Source organism: Microcebus murinus, chromosome 2 (genome assembly GCF_040939455.1).
Source record: "Microcebus murinus isolate Inina chromosome 2, M.murinus_Inina_mat1.0, whole genome shotgun sequence".
Classification (NCBI taxonomy): domain Eukaryota; kingdom Metazoa; phylum Chordata; class Mammalia; order Primates; family Cheirogaleidae; genus Microcebus; species Microcebus murinus.
In genome coordinates this window covers 89,827,219-89,847,540 of record NC_134105.1, presented here as the reverse complement: position 1 = coordinate 89,847,540, position 20,322 = coordinate 89,827,219, and the positions used below count along the sequence as shown (strand labels likewise).

Genomic DNA, 20,322 nt, shown 5'->3' with positions numbered 1-20,322 from the left:
ATACAACTTCTCAAATCCAAACCAATCTCTTATAATACTAATATTTAAGTTTAGATGTTAAATTCAAATTAGTCTCAATATTTGTAGATTTTTTTTTTACAGCATTATAAGGAAGCACTCCAGTGGATTTTTTCTGTGCGCTTGAAATTTTCTCATTAAAAATACAAAGCCCTCCTTCCTTTGAGTATATATTCTCTCTTCTAACCAATGCCTCTCTCCTTCCCACGATAGCCACATTTTATAAGTAACCTTATATAATGTATAATAAATAGCAGTGTACTTATTTGTTCCATCACTTCTTACCCTCTACAGTCTGGCTTCTATTCCACCATTATACAGATACTACGAGGAATAGCTTATACTGCTAAATTCAATGTACACTATAATGTGCTTGTTTTGAGTCTTAGCAGTATTTAGCGCTGTTCTTTTTTGAAATTCATCCCTCTTCTGGTTTTTGATTCCAGTATGCCTCCTCTTACCATGGCTGTTCAATAATTTTCATGAGCTTCTATTTAAGCTTATTCTCTAAATTTTCTGCGATTCTCATTCTATTTGGATGTCTAGAATCCCTCATATACATTTTCTGGGTAGAACTCTCTCTTTAATAAATAGGTTCCTCCTCCTGTAGAGCCTTTCTCCACCTTTCATCCAGCCACCCACAGGAGGGCCTGGGAGTCATTCCCAGTCTCTGCCCTTTCATTCATTCCCTACATCATAATGGAGACTATGTCCTATAGTTTCTCCCTTTAAAGTCTCTCTCCAACCTATTACTTTCTCTGCAATAACACTGCCACTGTGTTAATTCAGGCTTCATTCCTCATCTTAATTATGCTTCCTAATGGGTCTCCTTGCTTCTGTCATAGCCTATTCCAATTTCTTTGCCATGTTGCCAGACTGATCTTTCTAAAAGGTACTTTTGTCATTTCCCTGCCTCAGGTCCTGCAAAAGTTCCCTGCAGATTCAGGACAAAAGCCAACATTTCTTGGCAGAGTGTAGAAGGGCCTTGATTTTCTGGATCTTCTCCAGCCTTACCTCCTGCTACTCCCCTACAGGCATCTTATGATCCAACCATATGGACTTGCTTACAGTTCTCCAAAATACATACTTCACTGCAGGAAAACACTATGAGGGAAATTCAAAGACTGGCAGAAAGAAAGCTGTAATATCAAATCACTCCTAAAAACACTGTCTATTTACTCTTTTCCTACTTCCACAATTAATTCTCTTTCCTTACTTCAGTTCCCATATCATATGGTTGGTGCTACATTACTTGAAAGGAAAAGAGAATACATTAGGGCTGATTGGTAAATAAGCTTTCTAAGGTCTTGAAACTTAACTGTGAAATTATAACCAACAAAACGTAAACTATGTGAAATCCAGATATTATAAATCCGGCCATTTTTGAAAGTAGTAATGACACTAAAGATTAAGAATGATTTAGGGCAAACCAAGCGATCTTAGAAGTCTATTACATTTTGTGTTTTTATCTAATGTAGAGAACGATCATGAGAATATTATGAAATAAAAATTGAAAATATTGAGAAAATGATCTGTACACCTGTCAATTATTTTCTTTTATGTCAGAACTCTTAAATATTTTCTGAGCATTGATCATTTTATAAACTGCTGACAAATACACAGGCATACAGTTTTCACATGAACATTCATGTCTGCTACTATGTCTAATAATAAAGATAATACCTTAAGATGGGCCTTAAAAATATTCTCTAAACTCTTTTAAATAGTTACTATCCAAAGTATTGGCAATTATTCAGTTATTGCCATAATAACGTCTTAAATTCTATTTAGATAAAGTTAGCAAAAATCATCTGAACTGAACTTATAGTGACCAGCTGAATTTCTACATATTTTGGCTTTTTCACTGCCTAGAAGACTAAGTTTACCAGGGATTTAAAACTTAAAAAAAAAAAAAAAAATCTACTAACAATTTATCTTAGACACTACGCTGAGATAATCTCCTGTCATTTGCCAGAAATTTTTCTTTTGACACTTCATTAAGTATACAGTCTTTATCAAGTTTTTTCTCTTTGAATTTGACACCATGAAAAAAGAAAGAATAATTCAGGTGGTGTAAACGGGATCTGTGATACTTAAATATCAGCTGGTGAATGCCACCCTTTACCTTGTTCCAAGACTGGTTTACTCATTAATATTTATGGAAAAGTACTGATCACCAGGTAGGAACTATTCATTTTGAGGTTTGAAAGAAGTTTGTATTTCATTTTTAAATTCTCATACATTCTGTTGGCAGTAATAGTCTATATGGTGTGCTTATGTCAACTGAATTATCAAGAACTTAGATTTGTACAGATTCATAGATAAAACAATGTTTAAAGAATAAAACCTAATTAAGCCATGATATTTAGAGATAATAGCTGTTCTTTGCTATAAGAAACTATCTTATTTTTCCTGAAAATGCATTTTTATATATAGAAATAAAACATGGAATTTAAGTAAATAATAGTAGGGAAAAAAAGTAAATTTGTTTGTGAGAAAGACAAATGTAGGTAAGTGAGGAGGGGCTACTACTTTTCATATTGCTTTAAAAATACTGGTTGGGAAGTTGTGATATTTCCTTTAAACAAGTATGATAGAGGGATGTATGACAGAGACTATTAGAAAATAGTTACAATGATGAAGCTTTAGACTTTCTTTCATTTATTAAACTAATTTAGTGATTTAATAAATTCTTAATATGCAAATACCTATAAGCAACATTCTCCATATTTGAAAGAGAAAAGAAAATCACCATTAAGTGTTACTTACATTCCAAATCGCAATGTTCCAGAAACATATGTTTGCCAATGTGCACAATAGAACATGAATGTCCCAGCAAAACAACAAAAAAACATCCAGTCAGGATTTGTCCCCAGTTGCACTGCAATACAAGTTCCAAGAACCACAAAAACTGCAGAAGAAAGATCACAATGGAAAGTGAACAATGGAATAACAAACATTAACTGGGCTGGAAATGACTTTAGATGAGACAAAAATAAGGTAAGCTGTAAATGCACAATCTACTTTCAATTATCTATGATAAGAGTAAAGTATGATATAATCTTTTACATTATCTTTTACCCCATAATTTCAATCTCTTTATTCATTAAACCATCTAGTGGAACCAAAGTTCTTGAAAGCAACTAAAATACTGTAGCATATTTTGGAGTATTCTCCTTAGTGACAGTGGTACTAATGAGCAGTAAAAAGTTACAAGGCACAGAGACAAAAAGAAAGAAGAACAACGGGCCTATTATATCCACAAAGGGACCTACTTGTTTCAGATTTATAACTGTCTTTTCTTACTTAGCAGAGATCACTATGGGTGACATATAGAAAAAAATTCCTATAATGCAATAATGACTGCCAATTAAAATAATAAATAGGATACCTATCATATAGCAGTTATCCGGTTAAACTAGCATTTCAAGATACTAAACTACCTTTTATTTCAATGGAAGTTTTGAGTTTTTCTTGACTTGACACTTAAAAGTTGTTAAGAGCTTAGTTGCTCCTCTTCTTCTAAGTAAGCTGCTTTTAGGACACATTGAAGGAATGATTTTGATATGAACCTACATCTGCAAATCTGTGTATGCTTAACAATCTGTATGCCTATTATTTTAAATGTCTTTTAATATTTTAAATGTCATGTAAAATGGCAAGAAAACAACTAAATAAGGGAAGGAAATTCCTGTCAGGAAGACTATTTAGAAACTGTCATTTAGTTTCTAAACCTTTTTCCTCTCCAAAAACATACGAAAACATTATTTTAAAAATATGCGAAATAGTGCAAATAAGGACATATCACCTATAACCTAACTATAGTAACCCAACTATTGCTAGCATTTTAATGTATCTTTTTCTAGTCTTTTTTTTACAAATTGCATATAAGGTATATAATATGCTGCTTTGATAGGCATATATATATATATATATATATATAGTGAAATGATTACTACAGTTAAGCAAATTAACCTATACATCATCTTGCATAGCAACCTTTGTTTCCCTTGTGGTAAGAGTGCCTAAAATCTACTCTTAGCAAATTTTCGATATAAAATATTAATAACAATAGTTCATTTGTCCTAGTCTTTTTATTTGAGCCCATTACCAGAGTTATAATCTAAATCCATAACATAATTTTAAATGTCCACATAACATTCATTTAAATATAAAGACCATGAATTACCTAACTAATCTCTTACTATTATACTCTCACTCACAGTTTATAAGACTTTTGATAATGACAATTATGTCCTAACATTTTAAAAATAAAAGATGCCAAAACAATATTTAGGGTTAGAAATAACAAGTAGAAATTAACTTAATTTCTAAATTTCCCAATATTGTCAATAACAATAAATATCAACCAGATTCACAGCCTTTGAAAAATAAAATTTAATACAAAATCACTTATTCTGATAACTAAACAAACTTCTTATTTTACTCTAACATTGCTTATCACATTGCTTTTATCACTGTTAATAATCATCAACATTTAAAAATCAACAATACCTGTTGACAGTGAATCACAACCATGATCAAAAAGTTCTCCCAAAGGAGAACTACTATTGGTTCTTCTTGCCTGTTTCCCATCTATAGCATCCAAAGACTGGTAAATGAAAAGGCCACATGCACAAGCAATATATGCCCACAGAGGTGCCTGTGAAATAAAAGAAAGGCAAGGGTATTTAGATATATTAGTTACCATGTTTGGTTAATATATTTTTACCTGAAGATACTTTACCTTCATTCTCTAAAGAAGTACTGCTGGTTAGAAGTTATGAAAGAGAAGATCCGAGTGCTATATAATGAAGAACTAATTGAAACAATTAGGATCGTAAGAGAATTAAATTCCTTGCTTTTAAAGGTCTCCAGCAGATGCTAGGCAAGTACTTAGTGTAATATTACAGAAATCCCATGAGACTTGGCTAGGTATCTTCTATGAGATTTCTTCCCAACATTCAGATTCTGAGTCGATCAATGAATGATCTAGTATAGTTTTTCCCAAATGGTGTCTTTCAAGATGTTTACAGGTATTACATGAAAAGAAAAATCCCATGCTAACCTAATGTAGGAAATATTAGGTTAAACACCAAACGATTTCTCTACTGCCAGACTTCTTCTCAGCCCTTAATATTGCTAACACACACTGTGAATAATCAAGAGGGAGACATAATATGCTGCTATTTTCCAAATTTATTTGAGTATGTAACTTATTTTGAAACACACCTTTTAAATGGTACATAGGACAAAACTAGGAGATGATCTAGTACACACAGTGCTCAGAACAATATTTTTCAAATATTTAGTCACATTTTCAAGAATAGTTTCTCTTTTCCCAGACAGAAATAGAATCACTGGTATTGAATCTAAATATCATATATTAGAAAAGGGGAGCTTCTATTTGGGTTATACTTAAGAATGGAGAAGAGTGTTTTATATCACTTTTCATTATTTTTCCATGTCAGGACATGAAAAAGTTTTTATAATTACAAGGTATTTTCTCAGATACTAGTTATCAAGTTACACTGTATTAAACAGAGCTACAAATAATATTCAGTATATTCTGTACTGCAAAGGGGTTTCTCTCTTATAGAGGTCTATTTAGCACTCAGTTATTAAAAGGCAAGGATCTTCTTTTAAAGACTTTCTTGGGTCAGGTGTGGTAGCTCATCATATCTATAATTACAACTACTTGGGAGGCTGAGGCAGGAGGATTGCTTGAGGCCAGGAGTCCAAGACCAGTCTGAGCAATATAGGGAGACCTTATCTCTTAAAAAACTAAACTAAAAAAAAAAAAAAATTAGTCAGGTGTGGTGGCACATGCCTGTAGTCCCAGCTACTTGGCAGGCTGAGGTGGGAGGATTGCTTGACCCAGGAGTTTAAGGCTGCAATAAGCTATGATCATGTCACTACACTCCAGCTTGGGTGACAGAGTGAGACTCTGTCTCTTAAAAAATTTTTTTTCCTGGAGCTCCATATTTTTGGTCACTGAGGTTATTAATAGCATTGTAGTACATAGCGCCCAATAAGCCAGTTACAAACCCTGAAAGCAATAACGGTGGTTATGTAACAACGCTTTACATGTAAGCACAATGAAGGGAGTAATTAATCCTGTATAACTAAGAACACTTTCTTTTGAACTTTGGGTCTACTGCTTCTTGCTCTTAAAGGAATTCAATAATGCTCTAGAACTATGCTATCCTGTATAGTAGCCATTAGTCATGTGTGATTGTTTTAAATTAATTAAAATTAAACAAAATTAAAAATTCACTCCCTCAATTACCCTAGGGACATTTCAAATGCTCAATAGCTACATGTGACTGGATCTATTATGTTGGATTACAAAGATCCAGAACACTTCCATTAACACAGAAAGTTCTACTGGATAGCTCTGCTAATAGGAGACTAGAAGCCTAGGGACTTCTCAGGGTCTAAACTTAGGATTTTAACAAGGCAAAGTATTACTCTGAAACAGAGACAACTTTAACTATTAGTATACACACAATATTAGAAAACAGCAAAATAATAATTACATACATAAAAAAGATAGTAAAGTTTTCTTGCTTTGGATTTTCCTTTCTTCCTGTGAAACTGCAGAACACTAAACTAATATTTATCTACTTTTCCCTTATTCCCACTGTTTCATAACTTTCAGAGGTATTTTAACAAGAAAGCCTTCTAATTCAAGAAGAAGTATGTATGGTCTCAGCTGGGATAAGAGCCTAGGAGAGACACTGAATTAGTGAAGGAACTCATGTATCAGTCAGAAAATCTTTACACATTCTGATAGATGGGCAGGAAAACACTGGCATAAGCAAATAATCTTACCACAATCTGGCAATTAACCAACTTGTAAAACATTGCAGAGATGTACTTATGTGAGTCAACTGAGGTGAAAAATTGGAAGAAACATGGTTTTACTGAAGTTTTGAAACAGAACTGAAGAATTTACATATATACAAATATATGTGTGTGTGTGTGTGTGTGTGTGTGTATGTATATATATATAAAAAGTGGGGCAATTTTCTTTTCTGGGAGGATATATCAAATAATTGTTAAATGTTACTTCATTTTCAGCATTGGTCAGATCATCTTGACAGAAAATCAACAAAGAGTCATTGGACTTAAAACTGTACTATAGAACAAAAGGACCTAACAGACATTTGCAGAACATTTCATCCAACAATTATAGAATACACACCCTTATAATCAGCACATGAAACATTCCCCAGGATAGACCATAGTTAGGTCTCAAAACAAGTCTCAACAAATTTTTTAAAACTGAAATCATATCAAGTATCTTTTCAGACCACAATGGATTAAACCAGAAATTAATAACAACAGAAATTTTGCAAACTGTACAAATACATGGAAATTAAACAATATGTTCCTGAACAACAAATGGATCTAGGAAGAAATTAAGAAGGAAATGAAAAAATTTCTTGAAACAAAGGAATACAGAAACACAATATATCAAAACCTATGGGTTATAGCAAAAGCAGTTCTAAGAGAGTGGTTATAGCTGCGGTACCCAACCCCCAGGCCGCACCAGTACCAGTCCCTGGCTGCTAGGAATCAGGCAGTACAGCAGGAGGTGAGCAGTGGCAAAACTTCATCTGTATTTACAGCCACATAAGCTCCGCCACCTGTCAGATAAGTGGCGGCATCAGATTTTCACAAGAACTCGAACCTTAGTGTAAACTGCACATGCAAGGGATCTAGGTTGCGTGTTCCTTATGAGAATCTAATGCCTGATCATCGGAGGTGGAGCTGAGGTGGTGATGCTAGTGCTGGGTTGTGGCTGCAAATACAAATTATCATTAGCAGAGAGGTTTGACTGCATAATAAATGTAATGTGCTTGAATCATCCTGAAACCAGTCCCCTTTACCCAGTCTCCTTGGTCTGGAGAAAAATTGTCTTCCATGTAACTGGCCCTTGGTGACAAAAAGGTTGGGGGCTGCTGGTTTATAGCAATAAATGTCTACATCAAAAAAGTAGGAAGATTTCAAATAAACAACCTAACAATGCACTTCACAAAGAACTATAGAAGAGCAAACCAAATCTAAAATTAGAAGAAAAGAAATAACTAAGATCAGAATTAAACAAAATGGAGACCACAAAAAAATGCAAAAGATCAACAAAACAAAAAGTTGGTTTTTAAAAAAGATAAACGAATTCAACAAACCATTAGCTAGACTGAAAAAAAAGAGAGAAGACTCAAAATCAGAAACAAAAGCGGAGACATTGCAACTGTTACTATAGAAATACAAAGGGTCATTAGAGACTAATGTAACCATATACCAACAAATTGGAAAACCTAGAGAAAATGGATAAATTCCTGGACACACATATCCTACCAAGATGAACTAGGAAGAAATAGAAAACCTGAACAGACCAACAATGAGTAACAAGACTGATTCAGTAATAAAAAGTCTCCTATTAAAGAAAATCCCAAGACCAGATGGTTTTACTGAGATATTCTACCAAATGTCTAAAGAAGAGCTAGCACTAATTCTTCTCAAACTATTCCAAAATAGTGAAGAGGAGGGAATTCTTCCCAATTCATTCAAAGAGGCCAGCATTACCCCAATATCAAAACCAGACAAGGACATAATAAAAAAAAGAAAACTGTAGGCCAATATCACTGATGAACATGTTAATAGATGCAAAAATCCTAGCAAACCAAATCCAATAATACATTAAAAAGACCACTCACCGTGATAAAATGAGTTATCCCAGAGACACAAAGATGGTTCAACATATGCAAATCAATAAATCACATCAACAGAATGAAAGAGAAAGACACCATGATAACCTCAATAGACTCAGAAAAAGCACTTGATAAAATTCAATATACTGTCCTGATAAAAACTCTTGACAAACTAGGTATAGCAGAAACATATCCTAATACAATAAGTGCCATATATGGTATACCACATCTAACATCATACTGAATGGAGAAAAGCCAAAAACTTTTCTTCTAAGAACAAGAACTAGGAAGATTTCTGTGTGTTCACAGAAATGACAATACAAAGAAATGATAAATGTTTGAGATGATACATATGCCAATTATCCTTATTTGATCATTATACATTGTACACATGTACTGAATTATCACTCCACATGCCAAAAATATGTGCAATTATTAATATTATGTGTCAAGTAAAAATAAAAGGCAAAAAGAAACACTCCTTGGCGTTTCTAGGCCGGGCGCGGTGGCTCACGCCTGTAATCCTAGCACTCTGGGAGGCCGAGGCAGGCGGATTGCTCAAGGTCAGGAGTTCAAAACCAGCCTGAGTGAGACCCCGTCTCTACCATAAAAAATAGAAAGAAATTAATTGGCCAACTAATATATATAATATAAAAATCAGCCGGGCATGTGGCTCGTGCCTGTAGTCCCAGCTACTCAGGAGGCTGAGGCAGGAGGATCGCTTGAGCCCAGGAGTTTGAGGTTGCTGTGAGCTAGGCTGACACCATGGCACTCATTCTAGCCTAGGCAAGAAAGCGAGACTCTGTCTCAAAAAAAAAAAAAATTGGCGTTTCTTCATATACATATGTATAGGCAGATATACATGAGTTTTATTATTGAGTATTTCAAACATACAAAAAGCTTTTAAAAAATAATGAGTACCTAAACAAACCTCCTAGCTTAAAAAATGATTGAAGCCCCATGAATAACCCTTTCCAACCTGCCATGTACTATTCCCCTAAAGGTACTCACTACCCTGAATTTTGTCTTAATTATTTCTGTTTGCCTTGACCAAACATTCTATTTTTTACGTATGCCTTCTATTTTGAACAATTTATAAATGGTGGACTATGTACATTCTTCTGCAAGTTGCTTTTCCATTCAATAAAATTAAGGGTGTGATTTGTCAAAAAAACTCACAAAACCTGTTAAACATTATTACATCTGAGGAAAGGGAATGGGGTAATGGATTGGGAAAGGGAAGGCAGGTAAAAAAGAAACAATAAATACTTTTTGTTTCATACCTTTCTTCGTTTGAATTTTTCTAGGTAATTTTTCCCCTTCCTTTTTAAATGTCAATAGGAGTTAATTAGGCAGTGAGATTAGGTAAGGTGCATTTTAATTTTCTTTCCATTTTTCTATGCTAACAATATCTAAAAAGTTATTTTTTAGTAAGTTAAATAAAAAGCATTAAACCAAGCAATATAAAAACAAAAACAAATAATGATTTAAACAAAAACTCGTATGATCATATTTCAAAAAGACATTTAAATTTGATAGAACTCTGGCAAGGGTAACTCAAGCATATTAACATATATGAAGCTGCAAGACAAATTTCAAATTAACTTACAATACTAAAACCAAAGCTACTAGTTAATGGAGTAATGAGCCTGTTTGTTACTCAGCATTTAGTAAGGGGAAATTTTGGTACTGCATATAAAAAGAAGTCTACATTTCTACCTTGAGAATTTGAAAAATAAGAATTTTCCTTTTTTATCTACTAAGAAACAAACTCAGCTGAAACTATTATAATAATGACCTTCTTTTCTACCAGAAAGACTGATATCTGAAACTCTGATCCATTCAAAAAAAATTGTAACGTAAAAAATATATGAAAAGTTCATAATACTGTACATAGAGACACGCAACTTAGTAATCACCCACTGGTATAAGGCCCAAAAGAAATAGTGATATAATGAATGAGAATTTCCCTGGGTGAAAAATTTATGGAACTCTTTGACTCTAAAATGCTGACACAAAAAAAAATGTAAGAAATTCAATAAGAACTTAGATAAATTTGTGACTTCATGTATTATGTATTATTAGAGGCTATCAGGAATGGGAGATGGGTTGTGAGAAAGAATAGGTTATATACTTAATCTTTTTGACCAATGAAACAATAACCAGCTACCATTTTGAGCATTACATGTTAGGCTCCCTGAATGCGTGATCTTACTTAATCCCCATTATACCACAAAATAAGATTTAAAAAGATAAAGTGTGACTTAATGAATTTACATATGTTACTGAAGATCACAGAGATAAAAGCCTATCATGGAAGACAGCCATGACCTATTTTAATACATCCTGATCTGGGCCTAACAAGGATTTCTACCATGCAGCTATAAATGCTTTCAGGTGTATCCTTTGTAGAACACTACCTTCCCTTAAAAAGCAACAAATATGAGCAGCAGCTCATATTCCACCTTGATTCTTCCCAGCAGCAATTCTGAAAAGTTCCCTGTGATTAGAGTAGTTCCCATTCTAGAAGTCTCTCCAAAGGTTTAACTAATTCTAGGGTTACTCTAGTAATTCCAAATCACTTAAGAACAGAGGCCAAGGAAAAGTATTTTAGGGGAACTTGGCACCTGGTATACTGAGGCATTCAATAAATGACTATTAGTGGCTGAGCTACCTTTGAATCTGCTCTCACTCCCTCATCCCTATCCCAGAACTAGCTTAGGACTACTGTACTTCTTCTACTGGAATCAAGCCACCTCCTTGTTGTTCTATTATATCCCTAAGGATATATGCTATCTGGACCGAACTCCTCTGGAAATAGCAGTTGTCAAGTAAGCCCCATGTGAAACAGCTCAACAGATATGTCATAAAGGATCCCAAGACATATTTAAACAATCATACTGGATTTTGTTTTTTAAGTATCCTGATTGAGATACAGCAAGATAGTTAAAATAAGGAAAAACCAGAAATGCATCTATAAAATCTGTATGAACTGTATTCATACACTAAGAAAAATTAAAGGTATTCAAGGGTGGAGGAAAATGAGCACCTGTAAAAGGAATCACATGTTTATGGGTAACTGTGACCCTCAACAGCTATTCACTTTAAGAAATACATATGGAAACAAATGAATTGATGAAAACAGAAAGGAATAACGAATTGGGTGGTGGTAATTTTATCTCAAAGGACAAATCACTCGAAAAGGCTACTTTCTAAAAAAATATATTTATTATTTCAAGCTTCAATCAAGGTAAGGATTGTGGCCATTATGATTTCATATAGTTCAGAGTCATTTTGACATCTTTAGTTGAGGATCACCTTCTATCTTCTTGGGTTACCTCAGACTGATGAGTCTGAATAATCCAGGCAGAATAAAGGTTTCTGATTCTCTTTCATCTGCCTAACTACCTTACTTCAATTTTGATAAGGAAATTTTAAAACAAAAGAAATAAACATCAATTTACCCAGTGTGATGAAGAGTTCTAGTTATGATTTCAAGTAACGGGTACAGATGGTAATTGAGGATAACAGCAGAAGAGAGGACTGGATCTGAGAAGGCCTGGGGGGAGAGGCTGTATACGCAATACCATGCTTCCTTTCTTAACGACAGCCAGAGTAGGGTATGGAACAGGAAATACATTATATCGACTTTTTCTTATACTTCCTTTGCCACAGCTGTTAGAATTATAACAACATACCTGAAGTCTATCAGCCACACATGTTTACAGAAAGACAAAAGGGAAATTTAACAATTCACACTGGAATAAAAAGGAAAACACTTTTGATAAAACTGGTTTACAAGTCATGTCATCCTAAATACCAGACTTTTCTCTCTGATCATTTTAAATTTTTCTTAGACTTTATTCAGCCATTTTAATAAATTGGATAAAACTCTTGTGTAAAGAATTGAGATTCAGTGACTTTAAAAGAAACATTTTACATGTTAATCCCTGCTAGCATTAATTACCTACTAGGATCAGAATCTACCCTTGCTTCTGGTTTCTAATAAGCAACAGTGTATAAAGTAGGTTGTACTTATGAGCTTTATCACACTGTGTGTGATAGGATATTTTAAAATAGTTGATAGCTGTCAGACTGTTTTATCTTTAGTTAAAATGACCACCAAAATTACAGTGTTTCTGGTATATAACAAACATTGAGATTTGTTAAGGAATTCCTCTTACCTGCTCTGTAGCTGTAGGGCAGTAGAAGACTAATAAAATAGTTGTACAGATGTTTATTGACAGTCCAATGATGGTGATGAGATTTGGGGCAATCCAGGAGGGAACTCTTCCAACTAGCCATTCCCAGTATCCTTGCATTAAGGGCTCAAGTAGGGACCGTCCAGCACTCTGGTATCTGTGTTCTTCTAATCGCTTTAGTTGGTGTCTTGACAATGGTGGTGTGGGTAATTGAAACAATTTATTTAATACACACCCTGTAGTACTCATATGCCCGAAGCCCACAGGGGACTCCAGGTGAGAATCTCCACATCGTTTCCTTGTTGACCGATGCCCACTCATGGATCTTAGTTTTCTTCTATTTGGAGACAGTAATTTACCTTGTTTTGTAGCTTTCTGTGGTTGGTGCTTACCTGAAAAAAAAAGATACATATGTCAGCCACTACTTATATCTTATACAAGTATCAGTAAGCAAATAAAAAAATTAAACTGCTAATAAAATAATAAATAGCAAATAAGATCATAACCAGGAACCAGATTTTGGTTCTAGTTCTTATTCAAGCTATATAACCTCACCTTTAAATGAGAACTATTAAGGGACTTTAAGAGAAATATGCTTCCTGTCTGTATGACTTTGAAGCTCACAATCATTTCACATAGGTGGAAATTGAGGTCCTAAGGCTGGCAAATTAGTATTAATATCAAAAGAATGACCTGAATAAAATGAATCTTAAACTAGATTTTTATTTAATGATGATAATATTTATTGAGCACTTTTTATATTTTATATCAAAAACTTAAAGCACTTTTTACATGTTAACTTATTTAATCCTCATAATAACCCTAGAAAGTAGGGACTATTAAGTATCCCCATTTTTTTTTAACAGAAAAAAGAAACTAAAGCAGAGTGAGGCTAATTAACTTCTCCAAATCACAAATCTACACAGTTTGAATACTAAGTGGTATTCAAACAACACAGGGGTTTCATTTGTATTAAATCAAAAGATAAAACTTCTTATTGGTGGAAAGGTATATAGATGGTATTCCAGGTGGGGATAAATAGCAATGGAAAAAAATAACTTTAAGAAGACAGCGTATATGTATTAGCAAAATGATCTGCTGAACTGAGGAAGCAGTAATGAAAAAAAGTATAAATGGCTTAAGTAATGACTGTTGATAAAGGACTTTGAGTTTAATTCATGAAGTGTTTGTACTTGATTTAGAAAAGATTAGTGATAACATAATAAACAATTAAGCAGCATAAGAAAATAATTACAAAAGTATTTTCGAGATCAATAGGGTAGCTATATACATTTATCAGAATGGAGAAAGTAATGAGAACAATTAAAAATGAGTATGGTGATCTCCATGGTTGGAAGTGGTGAAGGCCTAAAGTAGAGTAGTAAAAATGGAAGGATGAAAGACAACAATTTCTTTTTATAAGTAATTTTTATTTAGAAGGCAGAATCAGCAGATAGTACTTAGGGATTAGAGATGAAAGGTGAAAAGGCAGAAGAAAAAAGGAGTCAACAGCTAGAGACTAGTGGTACTACTGTCAAAGGGGCAAGATGGGAAGAAAATCAGTTTGTTATGTTTTGGCTTTTGAGTTGGGAAGTGAGAAGGGAACTGGGGATGAGGTAGGAAGAGAGATATATATGCAACTTTTAAGTAGAGATGTTTTAGACAAAAATCAAAGGACTCGAGTTTGGGTAAGAGATGAAAACTCCAAGTCATCCACTTAAAAGCTAAAGTCTAGTTAAAAACTAGAAAGTAGAAAAGTTATCAAAGGAATTAAGTATGGAGCAAAAAGGAAAAGAATAAAGAACCTTGTGAGAAACCCATATTTAGTGAGCAGGAAGAGAAAGAGAGGGAGGGAGGGAGGAAAGAAGGGTCTTAAAAGAACTATTTTATTAATATAAAAGGGCAGTGGTATAGATATGTTTTGATCTTCTGGTTGAAAACTATCCAGAAAACAAGATGAAATTTCCAGAAATGGTGCATTTTTGGAAATACAGAATGTGATACAGGGTCTCAGACATCTCAACAATGACCTAGTAAAACAGAATATTTCCAGTTGTACTTTTTAAAATTTTTGCTGTGACAGGGTCAGTTTATTCTGCCTTGGCAAGGTGGTCCTGAGAGTGGAAGGTTCTACCCTGTCCCAGTTACAGAGAGGGCTTGAGGGCCAGTGGTGGGAGGAGCAGGGTAGCATGTAGCCCCTGGAACGCAGTGAAGCCAGACCAAAGCCTGGACACAGCTGTGATAGGCCCAGGGAGGGTGCCACTGTTGCCCAGGGTAGAAAGAATCAGATTGGCTACAGGGCTCTCAGCCCAGACCACATGGGCACTCCGGGAAGCAGAGCACAGGGTCTTATCACATGGAACATAAAATATAAGTATATGGCTCATGAGTAAGTACACAGACAAGGAGACACAGGCTAAAGGGACACCCAGCCAATGCCAGGCTAGGAGTGTAAACACAATGTTGGTGTCACATACAGACCCAGGACTTCTTCCCTATATCCCCCATAAATATCAAATTCTAAAATTTGAATGTCACTAATGACCTAAGGTGGCCTGCAAAGCCTCTGTCAATTATGTATCTCAATATTTGGTTCAGAAAATAGTCATAATAATCAAGTTAATGTCCTTAAATAAATTTTCAAAAATCTCAAAGAATCATCAGTGTCACAATTTAACTAAGGTGCCCTGAAATAAAAATATTCAATATTTCAAACCAAGAAGGCAAATCAAAGCTAATTTTTTCCTATTTCTAAGAATTTTTCCACACTACTGTATCACAAAGCTATTTATTAAAACTGTTTTTAAGCAATGCTTATATAACGTTAAATAACTGGTGACAAGATCACCTGAGATCAAATGACAGACCAATAACCACCAAAACACTTAGTGTTAGAGCAGCCAAATTTTCTATAATCAAACTGCATGATGCATTTTTATATTTGGTAAGCTATAATCAACTCTAATGGAATTCCACTCGAAATAAGAATTAAAAGTTTAGTCAACTCCATTTGTATTTTATTATTACAGTGTTCCACTTCTCACTATAATAAAAAATTCCAACAATATATTGAAGATGCTAGCCTGCTTTTGGCACTAGACAGCTATAGGCAACTGATCCTAATGGTTTTAAGTTTGAACATTTGGCAGGACTACTTGATAAACTGATACTTTCCTTCTGAGTTTTTTTCCCTTGTGACCTAGATTTACTTTAAACCTTCTATTTCTCTTCTAGAAAAATCTACATTTTGACAAACCTTTTTAGATGTAGCCATTGTATAATCATACATGAAAAGAGGCAATGAGTTTCCTTTGCCAACACTGCCAACATTTCAGTTTGGGAACACTGTCTCTATAAAACTATTAGCAACAATATGGCAAATATAAATTCAGATACATGTAGCCCTTGACATACAGATGGCTACTTTATTATCAACACATACAAACAGCCACTGAGGTTGATGTCACTGCTACAGGTCTGGTTCCATTCTTCCTTTAACCCATCATATCTGAGATTGGAGGTAGTGCCATTAAAACCATTTCAGAAAAAACAGGAGTGTCTGAATTTTAACAAATGAAAAGCAAGCATATCTCAAGGGAGCAGGATAAGGTAGGTGGTTACAATAGGAAGATCAGGGCTAGATAGAGAAAAAGAAAAAAAAAAGATGTAGGATGGAAATAAGGAAAGGAGGTACAAATATTACAAAAGTTATTTTAGCCATTTGAGATTTTTATATGGAGTCAGGTCTATGCTCAAAAGGGTGAGCAGAAAATGTCCTTCTCTTACCATAGTACAGGGAACAAAAAGAGAAAAAATTAAATAAATAAAATTATTGCTAGCTAGCCTAGAAACCTAGACGCCATTCATAACAGTTTTTTATGAGAAAACAGACTACAAGTTCCAATATGTGAATGAACAAGAGAGAAAAAGTCCCCGCTGCCCTGTGGGTGAATAACTGAAAACTTATAAATAAGCAAATAGCCCTACATATTGTGATAAGTACTAAGAAGAAAAAAAAAAGTTCTAAGCCAGAAATATTTGGGGAATGCCTTTTAAAGAGGGTGGTTCAAGTCTCTGAAGAAGTAGTTTTTACACCAAACTTAGAGGAAAAGGAGGAGCCAGACATTTTAAGAGCAGTAGGAAGAATAGTCCAGAAAAAGTAGAACAGGCCCTAATGTAGAAAAGAGTTCACTTACCTTGTTCGGGTACCTGAGAGATTCCTGTGCATGCACAGGAGTAAACCAGATGGAAAGAATGATAAAATGAAGTTTGAAGAGTCAGATAATGCAAAGGTTTATAGACCATAGCAAGAGTTGAGATTTTATTCTGATGTAATGAAAAGCAACCAAGGCGCTTATAAGAAACCTATAATGTTGGAGCACAGCCAAAATTATGTTAACTGAAGTGTTTTCATAAATCATAACACCAAAAGTGAATATTTTAAACTGTATAAAATTCCCAACACCTGTAATTCAGTTTATGATAATACTGACCACAGTCCTACAGCTATTGTAACCTTTCCACTTGTAATCAGTAAATTCCCCTCCTCTGTTATAACCTGGCTCTTGTGTTCTTGTCCTTTCATATCATTTATCACATTTTTTAACTTTTTTGTTTGACTTTTTTTTGTCTTTCCCCCACACTGCCAGTATGCTCCATGAAGTGTAGGGGCCATGCCAGTCCTGCTAACATTCTTTTCCCACAATCTCCTATCATACTAAGTAGGTAATCAGTAGTTATGGAACAATGAACAAATGACTCATCTAGTATTTAATACACATTTATTTAGTTTGTTGTAGATATTGAGGAAACAGAAGGATTGAAATATACCATTCCATACCCCAAGAAGTTCAATAATGGGAGAGTCTTGCAAACAGCTAAGTTATAACATGCTGTCAACAAACTGTTTTGTAAGTCAAAGGATGAGAACATATATGGTCTGACAGAATTTTCTCTGTGCAGGCATGGATATTTATGTGAAAAGCCCAATAAAGGCACAAAAATATAATTAGGGATATTTAATACTTTTACTAAAATTATACACAATTTGTAGGTCTTAAAAAGTCTATCATGTAGCCGGGCGTGGTGGCTCACGCCTGTAATCCTAGCACTCTGGGAGGCCGAGGCGGCCGGATTGCTCAAGGTCAGGAGTTCAAAACTAGCCTGAGCAAGAGTGAGACCCCGTCTCTACTATAAATAGAAAAAAATTAATTGGCAAACTAATATATATAGAAAAAATGAGCCGGGCATGGTGGCGCATGCCTGTAGTCCCAGCTACTCGGGAGGCTGAGGCAGGAGGATCACTTGAGCCCAGGAGTTTGAGGTTGCTGTGAGCTAAGCTGACACCATGGCACTCACTCTAACCTGGGCAACAGAGTGAGACTCTGTCTCAAAAAAAAAAAAAAAAAAGTCTATCATGTAGAACATCTGTACTTATGGCAGCTAAGGATAATGGCATACTGCCTACTTTATTCCTGTGTGGACTTTAGCATGGGGAACATCTGACAAGTATCATATGAAAAAAAAAAAAATCTCCAACTGCTGAGCAGAGCATAAGGTAAGCTTACACAATATCTGACCTGTTGTGTGAAATTCCAGAATATCCATCCCCCCATGTCTAAGGGTGCCAAGTTTTGACCTGCACTGATCCAGCAGTACATTTATGGTCCTACCACAGGGAATTCTCTTCCCCACCTTTATGGCACTATTACAGGAAAATAGTCATGGCTGACACTATTACGGAGGCAGGGCAAATTATACAGAATAAGGAAAAATAGAAAAAAAGGAAAAAAGGAGAAAAATAAAATTAATAGGCTCACAGGATTAAGTCCAACACTATTTAACAAGTAATACATACAGCAAGTTTACAAAAACAAAAGCCCTTTCAGCAGATTTGGAAGCAAAAACAGTACTGTCTAATACAACTTAGGTATAGTGTTTTGCTGAAGTGAAATCTTGCATTCCTTAAAAAAGGAAACAACTTTCTGCCCCCTAAAAAAAAAAAAAAAAAGGCTTGGCATTTTATAGATTTTCCCAGTCCCTTTAAAAAAATAGCACAGCACGACCCTCAGAAAGAACACCACCAGCACCCTTCATCAACTTAAAGAACAAATCTGCAGCCTAAAATACAAAGAGATTGTGCAATAAAGTGTAATTGGCTTTAATGTAAAAGGCAGATTTACTTAATTTGTTTCTTAAATAGAAGGGTTGTAAAGACAAGTTGTACAAGAAGCTTTAACTAGTTTTTCTCAGCACAGAATATACAGCAGAATGCTCTTTGAACACATCAATCTCAAATTTCATGTGAACGCCAATCGTTCTAAATTAGTAATGCTTTAAATGCCCTTATCACAGTCTAACTTGTGTTGCAAGTCAGTCAGTACAATACACACGATTTGAACACATTCCTGGTGCTACAGCAGGAACTCAATCTTTACTCTTTGTCCACGTACAAGATAAGACACTAATATTTGTTGAAAGACAACTAAGAATTTGCACACAATTGTAATATGGACTCGCTGATGAACTAAAAGATTTCAAACAAAATTATATATTCAATGCCAACGACGCAAAATGACAAAACGACACCAAAATGCCAAGCACTGAATTGGAGAAAACAAGTTAAACACGGCTAAATGTAAAGATCCCATTCATCCAGTGTTCCTGGGAGTACCGGCAAACACTATATAGCAACACAACTGTCCCTTCTCCTTCCAAGAATACTGTGGAAAAAACTCTAGCTGGCAACCTCAGAGCTTGTCAATATAAGCTGAAATTTCTAGAAAAGTTGCTGACCGAGAAGCAAGGCCCAGCCACGAAACACCAGCCCTGCATTCCTCAGGGAAGGCAAACCTGGCACAGGATGCCACACGGTGTGTGCACTTAGCAGCATCCGGGCAGGAGGGTGTGGACCTGACAGGCAAGGTCGGTTCCGAGCTGGCAGCGCCCCCGCCCTCGGCCCGCCCAGCGCTAGCCGCAGCAACGCTCCCCATCCCGACCCCGGCTCCCACACGACAGTCCCCCGGCTCCCGCGCCCGCACTCCGTCACCCCGCGCCTCCACACCACGCCAGACCGGCAGCCGCCCCGCGCCCTCCCCACAACCCCGCGCGCGAGGCCACCCTGCGCCAGGAAGAAGGACGGCGTCCGCCTCGCGCGGGTCCACACACAGCCAGAGCCTGGTGCCCGGTCCACAGCACCCAGAAGTGCCCCCCACCACATCCTGCACACCCCGTAACCGAGCCCCGCAGCCTTACCCCGACCCCTACAAGCACACCCCTAGAAATAACACCTCCGCCTCCAGCAGACTGGGTGACTCTGATCGACAGTAGCACCTTCGCGACACTTCCGCGATTGCCGTAAAGGGAGACAGGAGCGGAACGAGCGG

General features: G+C 35.6%; 1 protein-coding gene across 3 annotated transcripts in view; it reads right to left on the bottom strand.

Moving 5' to 3' along the window:
* Window positions 1-20,313, bottom strand: part of CEPT1 (choline/ethanolamine phosphotransferase 1) — a 41,569-nt gene extending 21,256 nt beyond the window's left edge. Inside the window, exons 1-4 of one of the 3 annotated variants that reach the window (XM_012751626.3) lie at window positions 20,227-20,313; window positions 12,920-13,329; window positions 4,534-4,681; window positions 2,788-2,929 (exon numbers count right to left, since the gene is read on the bottom strand). In XM_012751626.3, the coding sequence (XP_012607080.1) occupies window positions 2,788-2,929; window positions 4,534-4,681; window positions 12,920-13,258 (629 nt within the window). In that variant the 5' untranslated portion in view covers window positions 13,259-13,329; window positions 20,227-20,313. Of the gene's footprint in view, window positions 1-2,787; window positions 2,930-4,533; window positions 4,682-12,919; window positions 13,330-20,191 lie in introns of all 3 variants that reach the window. The other 2 variants (XM_075999969.1, XM_012751625.3) reach the window with 2 other exon arrangements.
* Between the last annotated feature and the right edge of the window lie 9 nt (window positions 20,314-20,322).